This window comes from Ambystoma mexicanum, chromosome 3q, assembly GCF_040938575.1.
Source record: "Ambystoma mexicanum isolate Mex_15411 chromosome 3q, UKY_AmexF1_1, whole genome shotgun sequence".
Classification (NCBI taxonomy): Eukaryota; Metazoa; Chordata; class Amphibia; order Caudata; family Ambystomatidae; genus Ambystoma; species Ambystoma mexicanum.
The window spans coordinates 280,687,852-280,710,797 of NC_090926.1; the positions used below are offsets into that span (position 1 = coordinate 280,687,852).

At 45.9% G+C, this 22,946-nt stretch overlaps 1 protein-coding gene across 1 annotated transcript; it reads right to left on the reverse strand.

Annotated features, from left to right (window-relative positions):
- Positions 1-938: 938 nt before the first annotated feature.
- LOC138582457 (zinc finger CCCH domain-containing protein 10-like) lies at positions 939-16,271 on the reverse strand. The gene is made up of 2 exons (XM_069653764.1): positions 16,003-16,271; positions 939-4,314 (listed from the first exon to the last, which is right to left on the reverse strand). Exon 2 carries the CDS (start codon positions 4,256-4,258, stop codon positions 3,110-3,112), a length of 1,149 nt encoding a protein of 382 aa, XP_069509865.1. The 5' UTR covers positions 4,259-4,314; positions 16,003-16,271; the 3' UTR covers positions 939-3,109.
- Between the last annotated feature and the right edge of the window lie 6,675 nt (positions 16,272-22,946).

Sequence of the window (22,946 nt, forward strand, 5' to 3'; positions counted from 1 at the left end):
GCCGCCATTCGATTATACCCTAATTGGCACCACAAAAGTACTTTTCGGGATTCCTAATCCTGTCTCTAATCCATCCCACCACAGAATTGGTACTACAGGGCTAGAAAGTTAAGTTGCAAGCAAAGCACAAAGTGTCACATGCCCTCTCAATTCCCCCACATGCACACAGAGCCAACCATTTAACAGTCGGGCTCAAATTACCACTCGCTAGTAGAGTGCACATTTTTAGGCCTGGGTAGCAACCCTTGAAACTACGACACCAACATGTTCAGAGACACGAGGACCAAGAGATCGCCCCTGGTTCCACCAAAAGCAGCATCTGGTTTTATCACAGACAAGGGAGGTTGTTGGGGGGAGGGGGGGGGGGGGGGCGGGAAGTCTATCCCAATGAACATGGGTGTTGTATTACCACTACGGTGGTTATGCACAGCATAAAAGCTTAATACCATAATTTACCACCTTCTTAAATTATGGGGCAGACCGTTACATGCTTGCACTGCTGCTAAAGAGGAAATAAGCACGGTTCTCCAAGGCTGTTGAAGAACATCAAGAGAAAGCCATGGGCACAGTACTCTGAGCAGTATATTGCATCCCAGCTGTTACGCAGCCACGGGCCCAAGCAAAGTTGTCAAGTATCTGGAAAAAAAGTCTGGCAATGGCTGTAAAATATTGAGTGTACCAAGACACGAGGGTAGCAATACATTGCAAACAACATACGTTACTGGCCCCAGATAGGATTAACAAGACAAACTACAGGTAAAGCTGGCAAATGGTGTGAAATACCCGGCATAGAACACGAGAAATGGTGTAACTGGGCATATGAAATCAAACGGGCAACAGAAAATCTTTCCCTGGGCAACAGTCAAAACAGTTTCGCAATTGGTTTTACAAACACTCCCAGAAACACAACCACACAATAAATACACAAGAGTCTAGTATAGAGGTGTACATGTATTTAAGAATGATTGAAAATATATTTCACACAACAAAACAATTCAAGATGTTCACCCAACCACCCTCCCCCGAAATCTCTGCTGAAACAATTACATAATCCAGAAACATGGGTAGCTTGCAAGACTGAAAAACTCAAGATACAGGCACAGCGCTGCAATATTTTGAAGGCAGCCGTTAAGCCTACAGTAAATGATAAGCTGTAGAAACACAGTTTGGAAAGAAAAATAACGTCATTTATTTTCTACCTTAAACAGTTTCGCAACCTACACCATCATTATGTCGTGTTACAGAAGACATGGACATTACTATAGTAGTAGCAATTATTTCCACTGTACACTTCCATCACAAATTAAGTTTAAAAAAAACATAAAACGGTGTGGACAAACTATCCGTAGCAGGTGAATCCACTACTTGCTTATGTTCCAATCAAAGGTGCCTGGTAGGGTCGTCTGAAGCCATGGGTGTGCCTGTGGTTGAGTTTTCCTATAGCTGGTCAGTGACAAAAGAACATGCACATGGCAAGAGAATAGGAGAAACTGTACACTACATTTTGTAGGAAAGCCCTAAAAGAAAATGTAGGGAAGTATTGTTGGGTGTTGGAAGCTTAGCATACTTGTCAAAGCATCAAATAAGTTGACATGTCCAAGTCTTCACCCAACAAGAGTTGGGCAAACGGGTAAGGCAGGCCACTCGATTAACATACAAGCTGCATAGCAAAGCTCTTCCAATCAACTATCATCCCAGAGACACATGGCCATGTGAATGGCAGTGGTAAACAGATTGGACTGCTTGCATGACGATTACAGTAGCCATTTGATTGTACAGCCAACTCCATTCATGTTTGGGTAATGTCCGCATTAAGTAAGCCTTAGGACAAAAGACAAAGAAAGATACAATATGCATCTCACACAAGTGGCGTTGCACTCAGTCCTAAAAAAATGTTTAAAAAAAAAAAAAAACACACACACCTGCCCCACCCCACAAGCGCAGATTATTTAAACCACTTACTTTCGTGGGATACTCTTGGCATTTAAAAACATTCTTACTGGATTTATAATTAATTGCCATGAAGGTGGCAGTTAAGTAGTAAACCTAAGCCCAAGAGGTACGTGCCATTATGCAATGGCCATGCAAATGTCACTGACAAAAACAAAACAAAAAAGCATCAGGTGGCAAAACACAGTAACGCATAAACCTTGTACCCCCCCCAATCTGCCCTTTGAAACAAACCAAAGCGTTTGCATGTGCATTTTGAAAAGTATGATCACAGCAATGAACTTATGTTTGAACATCCTTCAGCCAAGGTCTGTAAACTGTGGATCTCTAGATGTTTTGAACTACAACCCCCATGATCCCCAGCAACCCGATGCAGCGATAGCTCACAGGGGTTGTAGTTCAAAACGCCTGGAGAGACGCAGGTTGCAGACCCTTGCCCTACAGCCACCTTTATGTACAATCTCAGAAAAAAAGATTTCAACAATAAAAATGCAGCAGCGTTTCTAAAACGTACACTCAAAATAAAACGGTTATTTTAAAAAACTACACATGAGACTCCTGCTCTAGAAGAAATACAAATTATCTCAACAGCAGGCAGAAAGGGTAGGATTTTTTTTTGGGTACATGAAGTAATCAACTACGGTTCCGATTGGTCTCTGAAGGAAATGGACACGTATTTAAAGCCACCACATTCTGGTTGGGATTACACAACTAAGCTATACAGCAAGTCTTCAGAAAATACATATATTAGTACACTTAACAATGACCCACTGCAGATTTAAAAGCCACCTGTGTAATAAATTGCACCCCACAAGAGCAACACTGCAAACTGTACTTGCATGCATTGTATCTTTGAATTTGGAGACTTGCGCCATGCGGCAAAGGAGAACAGAACCATCCTAGGTGCAACCCCTCCCCCTTAAAAATGATTATTGAATGCATACAATAGATCAGTTGAACGGCACATACATGCGCATGTGATCCTTTTTGAATTTGCGATGTGTGCACAGTATATTTTTCCATTCGAGCAACCCCCTGCACTGGTTTGTAGCCTACTGTTCAAAATAACAAAACATGGGGCTTTGGGAAGACTAGGCATTGTGGAGTTGGTGACATGGAAGCAGTGGGCTCTTAAATTGGAATGGAGTAAAACCGGGATCTAGTGGGGCATGGCTGGGATGCGCATGCTCTGGGAAGCAATGGGGTAGCTAGCCATTGGCGTAGTGCCAGGTGGCAGGGGCTGAGACATTGAAACTACAGTAGCGACAGATACAGGAGGAGCCATGCCTTGGGCCATAGTCTGGGCTAGGGCTGCAGACATGTCTGGGTTCATCTGGCCAGCAGCATTGGCTTGGCCCGACTGAGCACCAGATGACCCCATCAGATCATGCTGAGATACCAAACGGGGCTGCATGGCATGGCTGCTCAGGGTGGTATGAGTTTGAGCAATGCCATGATTATAATTGGTAACAGGGCACACAGTGGGCATTATTGCCTGCTCGGCAATGTCAGCAGGGGGAACCATCGCCTGATTGCGGAACTGAGCATTTTGCTCCAGCAGCACTTCATTGGTGGCTGCCAGGTTGGAAACCTGTTTCTTTAGTTCCTCAACACGTCTACGCAATGTCACCACTTCTTCTTCCAACATGCGGTGCTCCACACTTCTAACAGGTGCAGCACTGTAATCAAAAGCGGGATAGTGCATGCCCGCCTCCACTCGCCTTCTCTTTAGGAGAGAGTTATGGTCTTCATACGGATCGGCCTGGAACATGCCATTGTACATGTCATAGCCGTCATAGCGGCGCACTGCAGGGTTAATGGCTGGGGCCATGGCCATGTGCTCCATGTTTCTAGGATCATACTGATACTCATACTCATTATACTCTCGCTGGACATGACGGAACTTGCAATTTGTCCCCCGCTTACAGTTACCCTTCAGAAAGTCCATACACACAGGGACCTCCGTGTTAGTGACATCAGTCACAGGAGCCCCCATCCCAGCACCAAAAATCTGACTCAAGTGTGGGGGCAGCTCCCCGCATTTTCTATAATATTCCTCATCTTCGCGGCTGCCGTGAAGGAACCTACAATTGATGCGCACGCACTCCTTGTTTTGGAAATCATGGCAGAAAAGATATTCGTTCTTGCGCGCGCTCATGCCAGCAGGTGCCTCTGTGTTCTCTGGGTGTCGGTAGCGGCAGGCTTTGCCTCGCTTGCAAACATTGCGCATGAAATCTCTGCAGACGTCCTCAAGGCTGGCTGATGCTGCTTCCTCATTGCCGCTTGCAATGTTATCCCTGTCTGCCATTTCCCCCCACGCTTAATATCTGCGCAGCACGGGCAAAAGCAGCGCTCTGCGAAGAGCTGCAAGAGAGAACACCATTTAACTATTAAAAACAAATAGCAGCAGACTGTATTCCAAGTAACACGATTTTCGACGAAATATTTTAACAACCCATAAAACATTTGAACACATCAATGCACGTAAAATAAAATAAAGGCTTCTAAACAAACAATTTTCTGATTACAAGCGATCCAGCAAGCTTTTGCATTTAGTGGCTTCTTAGATGGCGCAAGGTGTACTTTGTGCACTTAGTAAAGTTAAAACTACTGCAAATCTTGCATAAATAAAAAGGAGGCGTAGAAAGACTTAAAGTCCCTGGTAAAGCTTGTGCCAGTTTACTATTCTAAAAACATTTTTCCATGGTCTGCCTGAACCAGAACGTTCAATGGCCATATTAGGATGTGCAAGTAAAACTTTTGCATATACATAAAATGCAGATAAGGTTATAGTTTGTATGGCTTCCTATACAAGTTTATTCACAGGTCTGCAATCTAGTGTAATTCCAGTATGCCAAGTGTTCTATGAAAGAAATACGCTGAAGAAAACAATCACATGAACACAAGTAGCACAATTACACCAGATCAGAAAGTCCCCGTAGGAACACCCACTTACTGGCGACTTGTGACAGCTAACTGTCAAATATCAATGTGTCTTTGCCCTGGAATGTGCCTCTGAAACAGCTGTACTTTTTTGGTATTGTAGACAACCGTGAAGGACTATCCCCATGAAAGTTGTCTAACCTGGAATTAGAAACTGATGTCATTTATTGGCGTTTTGTTCAGGGTCACTGTTAAGAGGCTTTTCCAGGGCAGGGGATACGAGAAGCCAACCTGAAGGTGCAATCTATTTCACTATAAAGTATTTGACCAAACCCTCAATGGTAGTGAGCAGTATGGCTTAGACTCAGTAGGAGATAGGCTAAGCATGAAGTACGGTTAAAAACAGCAGAGTATGTTAAGGAATATAGGTCCACACATTACAAAAATTGACTAAATTTATTAACCAAGAAGTTATGTTGAATGAACAGCACAAAAACACATATTACCACAGTCGTTAAGCAACACTAAAACGAGTTACCTGGCAGTGTAACGCAACTACTAAATAAGAAAAGCTTAAATTGGGTCAAGAGGGCGTGGATAAGAGTCGGTTCACAAGTCTGCATAAAAATAATACCTAGAAGGTCCACCCCATACCCTTACCAGAGTTCAATCTGTTACAATCCAGCGATCGGATGAAGCAGGATTCGGTAAAAGTCAAAAGACCCCAGCGTTGGGAGTACACTACAAGCCCCAGACCTTAAATGGCTGAAGAGAAGACTCTTGGCCCAAACGCCAATGCTTTTGGATCAATAAGGTAGCTAGTTACCCTAGCAGCCATGCACTGGAACGCTCTGCCACCTCACCTAAGACTCATTGAATCCCACCTAGCCTTCCGTAAGGCTATCAAAACCAGACTCTTTGTTTAACCTGAACCTGCATCTTCCACTGCATATATGCTTGCCAATCTGTAACTAAGAGCCCTCCTGGCACCTTTCTGTAATCCTAAATTTGCGTATCCTCTGTAACAGCACCTCGATGCCTTATGGGCTGCAAGCGCGCTTAACAAATGCAAATAAATTTTAGATTAAATGGTTTTACTTCCAATGCAAGTCCAAGGGGATAACCCTGCGTTAAGAGAAGGTATCTCAGCCCAGATTCTGAATTAAAAACAGCACAGGCTGGGAATATGTAGGGAGCACCGGATGCAGTTGAAGAAAAACAGGCTGCCGGTTCAAAGCTTCCACCAACTGTCAAGTCGTCGTAGAGATCTCTAGACATGGTGATGACGGCTCGATGTTTGGTTGCAGTAGCCCAGGAGCACTTCTCAGAAGCAGACGATGGCAGGAAGGTTGGCAGGCCCTTTCAGAGCAGCACAATCCTCACGGTGAGAAGGCAGATGGTTGGCCAAGTCGGAGCTCTGAGCAATGAGGCGTGAAGGGACCCATGCAGAGGTGTAAACCAGTTCAAGGCAAAGCGCAGACCAGTCAACGTACACTTTCCAAAAGTTATATATGCAGAGCAGGACTTCAGACTACTTGCCTCACGTCACGTCTTACTAATTAATTTGCAGTAGTCCTTCGGCAGTTCTCGAGTAGTACGGTACTTCAGCTTCTGAAGCTGGATCTTGTGGTCAACTAGATGGCTCCAGGTCCTCTCCTTTTAGCTAGAAATTGGGCTAGGAGCTGCCACAGCCCACCTATGAAACAGATGGGCAACATTCAAATAGATGAAGGCTGTCGAATCAGGGACAGCATGCCACCTCACATTCTGTCCAGCAACACGACATAGCCAGGCTGAGGTCTAGATTAAGACCAGATAAACGGTTTCAGCTAGTTTGTGAGCACACAAAGCACTGACCGGAAGTCCTGGGCTGCACTACTGCAAAAGTGCACACTCTTCTATAGGGTACCCAAAAATGTATTGAAATGTTTTTAAAAGCCCATGTCCGTGGAATGGAATTGTTTTAATATTTAAAACAGCCAACTAACACTAACCTGTTCAGTACACCTTACTAAAGTAGAATTGGCTATTAAAGAAAAGTAAACAAAATCAAACACAGAACGTGTTCAAGCACAAATATCTTTGCAATCAGTTGCCTGTCAAAGCCCAAAAGTGTAGGTCATATGCAATCTCTGCACATTTAAAATGAAAGTGTGACAGATACGACTGACGGGAGAAAATACATTTGGGATGGCAACTGCCACAGAGAATGTGTAATGTACACACTCATGGCAGCATAGGCAGTAAAATAAAGGATGGTAAAGATTTCTTTATTAGAACATTGCACAGCAACATGGAATTTTGACAGGTATTAGCCAGTGCTTTCCATGCAGAAAGTCACAACAGCAATGCCGACGTATTGAGGTTGTCTGGCCTATATATGGATAACATCATGAGAAAGGAGGACAAGCTCTGAGGCGTTTTGAACTAACGTTGATAATACGCTTCCAAACTAAGTTTCACGGGGGATAACTACCAGCTAGAGTTACCATTTATGTTTATGTGATTATTAACATGGGTTAACTCTGTGCTTTATCGGCTCTTCTGTGCAGATAGCCAAGCATGGAGCCTTAATAGGATTCTGAATTGAATAAATTCTGCTTGGCACCATTAAGAATGCAAAGCTACATGAGTAGTGGCGGAAATTAGGTGCCGACCCTCGCCAATGCCAGTATATGATCCCCCACTACCCCCGCATGCATTGGTTATTTTCTCGCTGCATCGAAGGCTGATACAGCCGACCAGGAGTCGTAAGTGTGAAGAAGAGTAGAAGTAATGAACACTGGTAATACGAAATACAAGGTTGGGCACAAAAGAAAAACTCTGAATGTAGTTTTTCCTATGCAACACCAACTTATTCCAGGAGAACGGCAGAAGACATCAAACTCTGAACTCAATACCCATGTACCCAACATTTTCGACCCACCGTATGGGTAGTTTATTACATGGTGGTTGTGGTGCTCTGTTTTGGTTGAATGTTTTTGCAAAATTGTTTTGTGCATTCGAGGGTTCTCTTTTATTGCTAGCTATATTGTTGTAGGATCTTATTGTCGTTAAATGTGTTTATTGAATTCTTAATTATATTGCTTGGTTTGCGGATTGTAACTGCAGAGTTCCATGGAGTCACGATGAATGATAATATGGTACTTTTACTGTACCTCCAATTTGCTTCTCGTTTGATATTGTAGCATATTAAAGGATTGTAAAATAAAAATCAATACAAATTGTCAACCAAATTAAAACAAACACAAAACAATGCCCCCCCCCCCAATCGCCACCAACCGGAAAAAAAAAAAAAACCTTCCATGTACAAACTTGCGATTCATGGAATGGAATCCAATGGCTCGTAAGGAGGCCCATGTAAAAGCCTAAGGGGACACCCCATGTTGGAATCCCAGCATACGCCCCAGGTGTCTTCCAAGGACGAATTAAAGCATCCTTGCAAGCAAAGTTTCCTGCATGGATTCCAAACCCTATTGCACTCCAAGCACCCACGGGGTACACACTGCTAACCTAAAATATGAGCCCTCCTGGAGGAATTGCATTACAGGGTGATAGAGCCTGACTGGCATTATGGCCACACCTTTGCACAAATTGTCTCCAAGAACGTGTATATCTGTAGAGGGGTTGGTTTCCTTGAGGTCTGGATTACCAGCGCCAATTGTGGCGAGAGACCCTTCTTCTGGAGCTCCTGCTTTGCAAATTTCCAAACCCTACACAAACGGATGCTGGCCTCCCTACTCAAATCCCAAGGATGTCTTGTAAGAATAAACTACAATGATATTGCTAGGTCCACCAGGTTCCCCATAGCTAGTTCAAGGCTATGGGAGCAGAGTCACTGGTGTTAATCACCACGGTAACTCATGAAAGAAAAAAAAATAAGTCTCTCGCCAAATTACCCATTCGTACATGTGAGGAGAAACGGAAAAGATGGGCTGTGTCAGAGAAGCAAACACGTATTTGTATTTTGTTTATTTGTATAGTTACAGTGAGGGAAGGCATGTTACAGGGAGTGTGCAAAGCGAGTCATGTAAATGTAGAGCAACTATGACAGGGTGCACAGATTACAAAATTACAAGATGTGCGAAATCAGACTGCCCAGAATGAACATAAAAATATAACTGAAAACAGGTATCGAAAATTACAAAAATATACAGATATATAGGTAAGCGATAGTAACATGGTTACAGGTCAGCGTAAGCGCTGAACCATTCACCAAATAGCCCAAATACCACTGGCAAACGTTTCCAACAGAAGACATTCCCCCTTTAGAAGCACCACCCTGTAGAACAGAAGGGGGGGGGGGGGGGGTTCTGCCCAGCTACCCTACTCCATCTCAACCGCCCCTGGGGCCTGCTCACTTGTGCATAGCCAGACAACTTCCATTTCCCTTGCACCACGACAGCAAAAACAATAGAAGCTCAATAGAACTGCCCAGAATTACACCAGTGGTATCTGCAGTAATCGCAGTCTGCAACGGGTTATCAAATGAAAACCCTTTTAGGACTATCCCCCCTACCACTGCCCAAACCACAACAGTGCCCCTATGAATTAAAGATCTAGATTCAGGGAACACGAAAGTTTCCTTGTTCAACAGCAATCACAGATACCTCACAGTGGTTTTCCTAACATGTTCTCTCGCCAGTTCTTCTGACAATGCCATGACCAGCAAGTATCCCAAGTACATAAACGCATGGACTTCCATAATATGACGGAATACCACCAGACCTAGAGCTTGGTTAACACCAATCCAGGGATGCCAGAAACAATATTTCTGATCAGAGGAATTATTTTCTCTGGTCCCTCAATTTGACAGTGTTGAGTTACAATGTAAGCAGTCACCAAGTCCAACACCAGCCCGAACTGCTCACTCTGCTTTGGCATCAAGAATATGAGTAAAAGCCTTGACTTGTTTCTTTGTTGGAGACTTCCATAACTGCTTCATTCATCCAACGTTTTGTTTTCCCCTGGGTTACCGCCAAACTCATGCCGCTGCGTATAGAGTTTTGGAACATGTATGTTTTGGGGAAGAGTCTCTGCAAAGTATTCTGAAATCAACCATGGCCAGATATTTGATGAGTCTTCGCCATTAGCCACCACATTATTGGCACCAGGACTCTGTCACCCCACCGGATACAAGATTATTTGGTGCTTGCGTGGAAAAGATAGACGACCAGAAGACTGAATCTACTCAAAGATGTTTGGTCAAAGTCGTTTTTTCTTCTTCAACACCCCATGCGATACTCGCTACTTGGTTTTGAGGTCTGCTTTCCTGAATAGCTCGTCCGCATGCTTGTTTGCTTTAGGTGCATTATTAACTGTTTCTCCAGAGAGTCTGCAAAAAGCATCTGGACCTCAAAATGTATGCAATAAGTTTATTTCTGAACATTTCCATACAATATACAAAACATTTAAATATGACAAACAGGACACGCTTTTACAAGTTATGGCATTCGTAACAGAGCAGCCAAATTAATATTTTTTATATTTTACAATAGATAAAAAATTAAGATAGCAAACCCGAAACAGATGAAATATTTGCTTGTATTTAAAACGTTTACACTTGTAAACACTTTCCCCAAGTAAACCTACAATGGCGCCTCCCCTACGATTCATGTCTTTAGAAATGGGGATGAAATACTTCCTGCGTGGAGAGAAGAAAAAAGGGGGAGGGGGCAGTGTGTGTGCGTCAGTCCTCAAAATGGGATTTTCATTACGTCAGATGAGGGGCCATCTGAATGCTAACCACAAACGTTGAAAGTTCAGCAGCATGCAATCGCAGCTCCCATGTAGGTTACAGAAGCCATCACCCAATCCAGTCCAGGGTATGGCAATAATTCCACCTGGAATTTCAAGTGAAGCAGAATTGGGGTACAACCTCCAGGGTTTGAAATTAGGATTCAATGAGCAGCAGCCAAAACCAGCTCCTGGGTCTCAAGCAAACCACAGAAGGCAGGAGCTACCGCAGGGGAAACAGGAGAGTACCCAGCGCACTGTAAATCTCACCTCAACATGAGATGCACACGTTGTCCATTTTGTACGATTCATTATGTTAAAATGTGTACTGATGTGCCCCTATTCTTCTTTCCAAGCATCCTCAAATACTCAGTCATACATGGAGGGCTCCAAATTAAGACTGAAGTAGGAGCCAAAAACAGCTTCTAGGCATACAGCTCAACAAGCAGCCGGGACTACCACTGGGGAACAAGAAGCTAGCACTTAGCGTTCCATAAATCTAACTTTCACATAAGGGGGGGGAGGGGACATAATTCTCAGTGATGACCCTATATGCTTTCAACGTTGTATACATGTATCCTAATCTTTATTTATAGATTGACCCAAAAGCACAGTTGGTATCAGTTGGCTGTGGGAGCCAAAAGTAGTTCCTGGTAACTGTTGGGGTAAAAGCTAGCCAGGCTGTTCTAGGCTACAAGTAGGAGCCAATTAGCTCCCAGCCCCATCAAATTCAAACCCCAAATCATCAATTGGTTCAGCCATCCTCTTCCAAGGCCCTCTACCTCTGCAGTATAGGAAGCAAAGTTGCTAGATCGCAAAAAAAAAAAAAAAAAAAAAAAACTCCTACATATGTCCCTCTACATCACCGAATGTGCCTTCATGTCTATACACCATAATGGGGCGGATTGTATACATCTATACTGTTAAAGAGGCAGGGTGGTCTTCCTCGTTCAAAGGAAAATGTTTGGACACGAAACGATGAATATCAACCTTTTCTGGCTAGAAAATTTCATGCCTTTAGAATCCGGGGCAGCGCCAACATGACAGTACGCTTCTGGCAAACACACAAACTTACCTTTCTGCTTCTTGTTGGAACCCCATATTGTCCGATACTTGCCCCAGTACTTCTACGCAGACCGAAGGGGAAGGCCTGTCCCAGAGTAACCCTGCGCGCCCCCACCACGAGACCGACCGCCAAATCAGGAATCAACTGCAAACCTACGGTAACTCTCTGTGCTGATCCACACAATCGCGGCATATGGCTTTACTCTGGATAAAGCATTGCATGTCCTGCAGAAGAGATCCCGACATCCTTGCACTTGCTTTTTTCACTGAGTGACTGCCTCCTTTGGCGACATCTGCTTCACAACAGAGATGGACGTTTAAGCCATTCCAAGAAGGCCGGCCAAAACTCAAGCACTATAGTGTTGTGTGCTCAAGGGATATGGCATCTGATTGGCCAAGCCCTGTTCATTTGGGCCAATAGCTAAGCCGGGCCACTTCCAAAGGTCCCACTCATAAGGCTCCTATCTGGGCCTGTGAAACTATTGTCCGCTGCTGCTGCCTTTACTTCTACCTTCATCCTCATTTGCCCCCTACCTCAGACTAGCACGACTTGGCTCTCAGCAACCTTCACCCCCAAACCCCCCGCCCATCACCATTTCTCCCGACATCATTGCTGCAGTTATGAGGATCTGCCCGAAACCCACCTCTAACCATACACCTAGCATGACTCTGATCTTGCAATCCTGAAACGAAAGTGCAGAATAGTGGAATGGAAGTGACAAACCTCAGGTTCACCCTCTGACAAACTGTCCTGCCGCCTGCTCCAAAGGCAACACAGACTCTCTCCATGCCAAGGAAAGGTCATCTGGTGCATCCAATAACACGTCTCAACTTTTTCCAAATCTGCTTGGAGCTAGCCAACCCTTCCGCAGCCTCATCTTCCTCCCGCATTGGGCGAACACTGTCACAAAAACTCAGGACATCCTGAACTCCCTTATTTCTCAATCGCCAAACCCACCCCACACCTTCTTGCCTCCCATGGCCACGGACCCTCCTCCTTCTGCCTTCTTACTCACCCCAGAAGTTACCAGAGTTGAGGTGTCTGCTCCATGAAGGCTTATATGGCTCCATAACAGGCCACCCTTGCTCGCCCAGAACCATGAAGGACAACATTGGCTCTCTTGCCGATGTCTGCAACCACACTTCTTGGGCCCTTCCCCCCATCTCCCACAAGCAGTCTTCTCCCGTGCACCCGCTCCTGGGAGAAAAAAAAACCTCCAGCAGACCTATCACACGATTTCAATCACCCACTTCCCGTGGGAACTGCTGGCGAAGCTGGCCTTTCCCCAACCCAACGCGCACACTGAACTTGTCGGTGGTCTCCGCGATCATCCACCTGGATTCCCGAGCATCCAGATGCACGAAAACTGCCCTTCTGAACACCCGTTACGAACTGCTCGCATCCCTGGACTCCCAACCCCCCAGCTGACCTCATCGCACTTGATCTTGCCTCTGCCTTTGACACAGTCAACTGGTCCATCCTCATAGAAAGGCTCCACGATACCCTTGGTCTCTCACAACGGGCACTGGAATTGCTGAACTCTAATAACTGACCACTCTTCCCAAGACCCTGGGCACCTTCTCCCCCAGTGGTGCCCCGCAGGGAGCCATCTCACTCCCCCTGGCTCTTTAACATCTACCTTGCTCAACTAGCACTCCTCATCTGATCTTTCTCCAACTTCCAGTGTTATGCTGATGACAACTCTTTTTCAGACTTCCTGTTGTCTCACTTGAACCTTCCTTCTTTCCTGACTGCCTTTCTGCCACCCGGGCCTGGTGCACTTGCAACAATCTCCGCCTCAATGCCAGCAAAACGGAGAGCCTTCCGGTTGGTACGCCTGCTCCCTCTCTCTGGCCTCCTTAGGCTCTCCCACGGCTCCTTCCTCTGAAGCCAGAAATCTTTATTGGACTGCTCTCCATCTCAGCCAGGACATTTCCAACAAGTCAACTCTTCCATCACAAAGGAATTCTACCTTTTTCTCACTTGCCCCCAGAAGCTCAATGTCTCCTGAGCCCTGGTTCTCTCTAGGCTCGACTATTCCAACAACCCCCCCCCCTCAATCTACCTTCTTCCACTCTGCGACCCCTTCAACTAATCCTGAATAGAGCAGCGAGACATAGCCTTGGCCTTAAGCCCAGGGACTGCATCTGTCATGCCCTAAATAGTCTCCACTGGCTCCCGGTTGCTGCACAGATCAAATTCAAATCCCTCTGGATCACCCACAAGGCTGCCTGGGGAGGGGGACCTTTCTGAAATCATGTTGCGGACACCTGCCCACAAGGTGGAAATTATGCCACAATAACATTCACATTTGGCCCGCCCAATTGTTATTTAAACAATTGGTGAATGGCAGTTACGCTCTTCTACACTGCTTAATTGCAATGCTAATGGTTTGTCCTTGGGAGGTGGTCACGCTTTTAAGCGTGAAACATGACTATCACAACCCAACGAACAAAGCATTAACATTGCTTAACCACTACACATCATCGGCGGCTGCTTACACCTAAAAAACCAGCAATGCCTGTAGCTATCTTATCCTATCTAGGATAGACTGCAGCAAGGCCCTCTATGTAGGCTCGAGCAACCGCAACATAAAAGTTCCGGTGACCCAATAATGCTCCTAGAGCAGCACTCAAAACCCCTAAAAATGAACACATCACCAAGGCGAAATGGAATGCCCACTGGTGCTGATCCAAGAAAGAATCCCGTTCAAAACCCTATCCTTGACACACAAATGTCTGTCCAACTCAACACCCAAGTAACTGTCCAACAAATTCACCAAAAATAATCCATTAGACCCACTTGCTCAGCCCACTCATACATACTCACCATACCCAGATGGAAAGCAAGGGGGTTGTAGTTTCCCCAGTGGTAGCAGCCAAACACCGGAACGCCCTTCCTTTACATTTAAGAACCAAATCCTCCTATTGGTCCTTCTGTAGAAGCCTGAAAACTTCGCTATTCACACAATCGGTCTAAAATAGCTCTCTCCACAAGCCGCCCAAAATACTATATCCAGTACTGTTAACTGAATGCTTTACCTTGTATTGTCATCAGAAATGTTATATTATACATTACCTAAATCACTACACATGTATTTACGTACTTTATGCTGCACTGTCTTTACAAAAACCAGCACCCAGAGATGTCTCAGGTTAGATGTGCTATACAAATGACAAAATAAATAAATTGCAACAAAGTCACAAAGTCTGGTGTCAGCACGCTAACACCACAATTGGAAGGGAGGCAGCCGTGGCTCAAGTTGAGGGTACACAGCGGTGGACAGAGTCCCCCGAATTTTTTCAGAGGGCACCTTCATATACGACTGCTATGTTAATGCCTCTCTCCCACTTTTTTGGGACTTCACCACTGGCAGCTCGATCTGCAGACACAAAGAGGCCTGGGCCGAGACTGTTAAACGAGATGAGGGACTGCTTCCCGTCCAGCTGCCAAACACTGTGCTCCAAAACAAGTCAGCCCGCAAAATACCGGAATACCCGTCCCACCATACCCGTTGCTCTGCAACGAACTGTACCAGAGGTAATGTGCACGTCTGCCCCTCAAAACCGTAGCAGCGGAAAGAGCCATGCATATTCCATAAAACACAAGAAAGCGACAACAAAAGAGGAGGGTGGGTGCTTCGGCTTTCCAGGCCGAAACAGCAGTTTGAACTTATAATTTGAGACGCCACAAGGCTTTCCCCATCTATAACAAAGAAGGGTTATCCAAGTAGCACACGGAGGTCAAGCATTATTCATGGTATCAGACTTTAACACCCAGATACACACTCGAGATGCGCCTGGATGGCAGAGCTTTTTTTTTTTTTAAATAATGCATGCTGGGAAACTAGAGATCTCGTTCTGAGTGTGATAATCATGAAAGGGTTTATCAAATGAAGTTATGTGGTAGACTGCTAGCGAGTAGCGAAAGAGGAAAGCAGAACAGCCAGTTTGTGGGTCCGATATGGTAGAGGTGGGATTGTGTTGGCTCTCGCTCCCTTCCAGTCGTTTTGAGAATAGTTTTAGACGCACCCCTTTAAACGTGGAAGGGTAAGGGGGGGTATAAACTAGTATTGCACTAGACGCAATACTAACGGCTCTTTGTAATGAGTGAATTCATATTGCATTAAAAAAAAAAAACAAATCTGATCGTACAGCTCCGTTCACACACGAAACAATTACTTAAAAAATGGCAGCCATCTTGGAAAAGAAAGAGGAGGCCAATTACAAATGGCACTACCCTGTGCAACAACCCCCAGTCCAAGATGGCTGCTGATAAGCGTTTTACAGTATTAATGAGTAGACTACAAATGAATTCAAATATCGCAACAGCTTGTTGCTAGAAATTGCTCATGGCTCCACCCTCACCTGGGGCGGAACGCGCACTTATCTTCACAAGACCTCCACAAGACCTCGCGGCGCGACCTAGTCTGCGATTCTGTGCCTCCGCGCTCCTCACTGCGACGCGCTGTCGCTTCGCTAGCTGCAAAGCTCAGGTCACCTCCCCTCTTTGCCCCGACCCTGCGCGCCTCTGGTTCTGTTCAAACGATGGTAACTGTACAGGTGAAAATGTTACTTCCCGAAGAGCAAAGGAAGACACCTTCTCCTTCTTCGCAGTGAAGACGATGAATCACAGCGACTGCGCCACTTCCGGCAATAGACTTCCGGCCTGATGACATCTACATTACCCAGCCAATCCCTAGCTGGTTACTCAGAAATGACGTAATCAGTACCTACCTTTATCCGATTCCCCACTGCTTATGAGACGGGAAGTAAATGTTCATAACCACTGAGTTCCAACGAAGAATATATTGTAACTTTAGTTATAACACAACTTAAAAAGATCCTCGACTGATTTGTCGCTTTTGTTTAGTTACGACACTTGCTCCGACGGCCAATCCCGTTTCTCTTTAAGAAGCATAAAACATTTTCGAAGCATATGGTCGGTCACGCGATAGATCACCATTATGTTTGGGAACTAGCAGTAGTCGCTCTAAGTAAAGAAAATAACCAATTGATATGATAGGAATATGGCATTTATAACGCACAGGTAGGACAAAACAACGATTTACTAGGGCTTGTCTCATTCAGATTGTGCAAGCACAGGGAAGGGGAGAAGTTAAATGTTAAATGTAAAAGGTATTTGTACCGCGCACCGTCACCAACGGAATTGGTCCCCAGGCGCTCTGGCGGATCTGTAAATGATAAGGGGGGGATTGGTTAATAGGGTGAAGAGAGAGTAGGATAGTGAGAGGAGTGGTGTTCTGTTGGCAGCTGTCATGATGCCTACCTTGGAGGAGCCAGGTCCGACCCAGCAACCCCAGAGGCAGGCATCATTTCCCCCAGGGGAGTGCCAGCGGGCCCAAGCTGGGGCCCTTTGGACGCAGTCCTGGCGCCTTAGGCGCAGGCTCATGTTGGACCTCTGTCCTGGCGCCTTAGGCACCAGGCTCATAAAGCTAGACATGTGTTCAAGTGTTTTAATGTGCACTTACCTGATGCAGACCATGCTGCCACATCCAGGCCCTCTTGAAGCCTGAATAGGAACTACTTTACCTGTGGGACTACTTTCCACCCGGGTGTGGTCGGGGAAGGATACATACCTGATCGGAGGAAGGATACACACTTGGAACTTCTTCCAAAGCTATTTAAACCACACCCGATCAGCAACTCACGCTTCATGTTGTTCTGCTCCTCGCAGCTGGACGCTCACCGTGTCAGCTCCTGCATCTGGACTTCAGCCACGCCTGTCAGCATCCTGGGTCACCTGCAAAGGGAGACAAGAGACCTACCAGCTAATCTGCACCACGGAGACATCACTGACGATCCTGAAAGGGAAGACATCATTTTTAAAAGCATTTCGTTACAATCGCTGAGCGCTGCATTTCACTCACCTTTCCTGGGTTCCTCCATCTTCAGCAGCGATCATCCGGATACACAGCCACTTCCCAGAGCCTAGAGGAAAAGACAAGAATAAGAGGTGAGAGAAGGAAGGGAATAGGAAAAGCTCAGTTTCCTTCTAAGACTTACCTGTTGGGTCATTTTAATTTCATTTCGGGTCTTGCTGCTTCCAAGCAGGACCCCGGCCCCTATGGGGAAAAAAGACAAAGACATTAGATGAGCGAATGCAAAAACATTACCTGAGTGCTCATCTAGGACTTACCAGATCTTTACTGGAACTGCACGTTTCACTTCGGGTCGGCGCCACATCTCCGGCATTCCGAACCCCGGCCCCTATGGGGAAAAGACATCAACATCAGCACTTTGTTGCAAGAAGTCTCCAAAGGAATCTTCATTCATCACCTGAAAAAAGACAATGAACATTATTATTTAAAGCTTGAACTTTTGAACTTGCAACAGAACTTTTACAGCGCCTTACCAGTATAATCAAGCTTACCTGAACTCCCATCCAACCTCAAACCAGTGAAGTAACTGGGTTCAACGCGCCCCTGCGTCAGAAGCAGGATGGAGAGCTCGTCCTTTCAGACCCTAAGGTGAGACTTCACGGGGAATCGTGGAGGGTTGGAAGAGAGTGGGAGGCTTGAGCATAACTCAGTCAGTAGGTAATACTCCCTTTTCACGCACAGGGGAATATTCCTGCGAGCCGGAGAAGCCAGAGTAGAGGGCCCTTCCTGTCCATCTTCAGAGTCCTGCGCTTCACCATTGAAGAAGCATCAGCACTCGAATCCAGACCTGCGCCCGGTGGGAATCAGGTGAGCGTTACAGAACGCAAAGCCTACCCACAATTTCCCACCCGGGCGCTATGGAGACTTCCGAGACTGACCAGCTGGCCCAGCTTTTGGGGGAGTTACGGGCAGAGGTGCACTCAGCCCGCCAGGAGACTAACGCTCTCAAAAGAGAACTGATCTTATCTAAGGAAAGAACTGATGACCTAGCCAAAAGGTTATTACAGGCCCAGGCAGGGCACACTCCTTTACCTAATTCCGGAGACATTTCCACATCAATGGGTTTGAGTAACTCGGTACAAATTAATCTACCTGGACACATGCCTTTGGCCCCGCCTGAACGTTTTGTGGGGGATCCCAAGAAATATGCCGTCTTTATGAACCAATGTCGTTAACACTTTCTATGCAGACCCGGAGCCTTCCCTAACGACCAGACCAAGGTAGCCTTTATACTATCTTACCTCAGTGGCAGTGCTGCCAATTGGTCTATTCCATTGGTAAATCAGGATGATCCCATTCTCCAGAATTTTCAGGGCTTCCAGGCCAGCATGGAAAGATTGTTCGCTCGACACTCTCAAGGACAGGCCCTTGATAACGAACTGCTATCCTTACGACAAGGTAATCAGGATCTTCTGTCCTACATAGCCACCTTTAACAGACTGGTTGTGGAAACTGGATGGCCAGAAAGCAAAAGGATCACAGACTTCAAAATAGAAAAGCAGATCGGTTCAAGTATGAAAACCGAGCACCGATCAAAACCCACGCTACCTCCAAGAGTACCGACGTATCCGAACCTATGCAAATCGGCGGTGTTAAAGGACCATTAACGCAGAAAGAACGATAGAGAAGGCGGCAAATGCAACTTTGTCTGTATTCCGGGACTTCTGGTCACTTTCTTCGAAATTGTCCAGTTAAACCACTTAAGAAGGTGGTTGGAGCTACTGATAACGAATTCGTGACACCTGATTCGGGAAACGACCTAGCCCGGCAAGCGTAGGGGTCCGCTTGCCGAGCTTGAAAACTAACTCTTTGACCTCGCATTTCGTCATGCCAATGGTGCTCGTGGACCCAAAACAGCCTCAGCAGTTGCATGCTATAAAAGCATACATCGACAGTGGAGCTATTGGAAATTACATAGACCGTGAATTGGCTTCCAGGATTAAGCTTCCTCTCCGCCCGAAAGTAACCCAAGATGTCATTACTACAGTAGATGGAACCGAAATAGCCTCAGGGCCTGTAACGCATTCCACTGTTGAAGTGACACTGGTGGGTCAGGATGGACATCGGGAAGCAATCGTGTTTGATGTGATCAAGGCCCCACAATTTCAAGTAATTCTTGGAATTCCTTGGTTAGAAACACATAATCCCAGAATTGACTGGCAAGCAAAGAAGATGTTTTCCTGATTGTGAACCAACTTGTTATCCAAGAAATCCAGCTATGGGTCTAGCCACAGCAACTTCCACCCCTGTACAGCTACCGTCAGAATACCAAGAATTCCAAGACGTTTTTCAGAAAGAACAGGCTAACACGTTACCTCCCCATCGGTCTTATGATTGCCAGATCGATCTGGTACCCAATGCTCAACTACCTTGTAGTAGGATTTATGCTCTTATGGAACCTGAGAACCTGCATTTGCGTCAGTATTTAGATCAGTACCTAGCCAATGGTTTTATTCGCCCGTCCAAGTCTCCTGTCTCTTCAGCTCTGTTCTTCATGCCAAAAAAAGAAGGCGACCTTAGAACGTGTATAGACTATCGCGCCCTAAATCAAATAACGATTAAGAATCGTTATCCTCTGCCCTTGACCCCTGAGCTTATCGACCAGGTGAAAGACGCTTGTGTGTACACCAAGTTAGATCTCCGAGGAGCTTATCACCTGGTGCGCATAAAAGAAGGCGGCTAATGGAAGACTGCATTTCGCACCAAATTTGGGCTCTTCGAATATCAGGTGATGCCCTTCGGTTTGTGCAATGCACCTGCCGCCTTTCAGTACTTTATGAATGATGTTCTTCGGGAACTTATCGATGTCTGCGTCATTGTTTACATTGACGACATCCTGGTGTACTCTTCTTCAGAATCTGATCACAGAAAACATGTTAGGGCAGTTCTTGAGAAACTGCGCCAGCACAGACTATTTCCAAAACTCGAAAAATGCGTTTTTCATACCACAGAAGTTGAGTTTCTCGGATTCATCCTGACACCTCAAGGAGTCCGAATGGACTCGCGAAAGGTGGACGCCATCCTCAAATGGCCATCTCCAAGCTCGGTGAAGGGAGTTCAGAGCATGCTCGGCTTTGCCAATTTCTATCGAAGATTCATCCCGGAATTTTCCCGAACAGTCCAACCCATCACCGCTCTCCTAAAGAAAAACAAACGCTTCGAATGGACTCTTGAGGCCGAACAAGCCTTCCAGGACCTGAAAACCAAATTCACCTCTGCACCTGTATTGAAGCACCCGCACCCAGATCTCCCGTACATAGTGGAAACCGATGCTTCCAGTTCGGCCATGGGAGCTGTCCTGTCGCAAAGAGACCCAAAAACTAACCAACTACACCCAGTGGCCTTTTGGTCCAGAACATTTTCTCCTCCTGAAATCAACTACGCAATTACCGATAAAGAGTTACTGGCCATCAAATCTGCTTTCAAGGCTTGGCGTCACTACCTTCTCGGGGCAAGACACACCATCACCGTAATTACAGACCACAGAAACATACAGTATTTAAAGACGGCCAAAGCTCAATCTTCACGACAACTCCGATGGGCTCTATTCTTTGCGGAATTTGATTTTGTAATTACCTATCGCCCTGGCTGCAAGACTGGAAAAGCAGACGCCTTATCCCGGATTGGAATGGAAGAACCTAATTCGAGCTTAGAACCTGTGCCCATCATACCTGAGCAAAGAATCTTAGGCTTAACTTCATTGCAATCTATTGAGGATATCCAAACGCAAGTAAAACAACTTCTAGACTCTTCAACCTTACTGGAATGGAGTCAAAAGAGTCCTCATTACACCATTAAGGATGACTTACCCTACTTCCAGGAGCGGTTGTTTCTGCCAAGTAAAGATTTGCAAGAACTTGTTATTGCCCATCATCATGAATCTTTAATGGAAGGACACCCTGGTATCGCTAAAACGGAGGAAAAAATCAAACGCCACTTCTGGTGGCCTTCTTGGAGAAAAGACATAAAGTCTTTTGTACTGTCTTGTGGAATTTGCGCCCAAACCAAGGCTCAAAAGAAAAGGCCAGCCGGCCTATTTCAACCCTTGGATATTCCACCGGCACCATGGCACACCCTGTCAATGGACTTTATAACAGATCTGCCTCCTTGTGCTGGTTACAACACAATCCTTGTAATTGTGGACCTATTCTCCAAAACGGCCCACTTTATCCCTTTAAAGGGTTTGCCTTCAGCTTCCACCTTGGCCAAGGAATTCCTGGAGAATATAGTTTGCATACATGGTTTCCCTTCCATTTTAGTCTCGGATCGTGGAAGTCAATTTATCTCACATTTTTGGAAGAAGTGTTGCCAACTAGCACAAATAGATGTGCGGTTATCCACCAGCCACCACCCCCAGACCGACGGACAAACCGAGAGAACCAATCAGACTCTCGAGCAATATCTTCGGTGCATGTTACACCAATCCGAGTTAAATTGGAAAGACATACTTTGGATCGCAGAATATGCATACAACAATTCAGTGCATTCTGGAACCGTACAAACCCCCTTTTATACTTGGTATGGTCACCATCCCCGCACCTCTGATCTAGATCCACCTCTGACCCTGGAAATGCCCACAGTAAATCATCTGCATTCCACAATAACCCGAGCCTTCAAAGAAGCTGCAACTCATTTACAGCAAGCCAAGAAAAAGTATAAAGAAAACGCTGATTTGCACCGAAGTAAAACTCCTCCTTACCAAGTAGGAGACCAGGTATGGCTAGCAACTAAACATTTACCCCTCAAGGGCCCGCGAACCTTCAATCCCAGATTCATAGGACCTTATCCCATCGAAGCTATAATCAACCCAGTGGCCTTTAAACTGGATCTACCGTCCAACATGCGTATTCATCCAGTTTTTCATGCATCACTTTTGAAGCCAGTACAACCAGGAACCCGATTGTCCAAGCCTCCAGATCCAGTTCAAATTGAAGGGGAATTAGAATTCGAAGTTAAAGACATTTTAGACTCCAAGGTGGTAAAGTCGAAACTCTTCTATCTTGTTGACTGGAAGGGATATGGACCTCAGGAGAGATCGTGGGAGCCTAGTAACCATGTCCACGCACCTCGATTAGTACAAAGGTTTCACCGGAGATTTCCGAACAAGCCCAAACCCCCGGAGGGAAGAACCATGGGAGGGGCCTTGAGGGGGGGTACTGTCATGATGCCTACCTCCAAGGAGCCAGGTCCGACCCAGCAACCCCAGAGGCAGGCATCATTTCCCCCAGGGGAGTGCCAGCGGGCCCAAGCTGGGGCCCTTTGGACGCAGTCCTGGCGCCTTAGGCGCCAGGCTCATGTTGGACCTCTGTCCTGGCGCCTTAGGCACCAGGCTCATAAAGCTAGACATGTGTTCAAGTGTTTTAATGTGCACTTACCTGATGCAGACCATGCTGCCACATCCAGGCCCTC

What these genes read in the sequence shown, in the direction of transcription:
- LOC138582457 (XM_069653764.1), bottom strand. Translation starts at nt 4,258, where the DNA reads ATGGCAGACAGGGATAACATTGCAAGCGGCAATGAGGAAGCAGCATCA.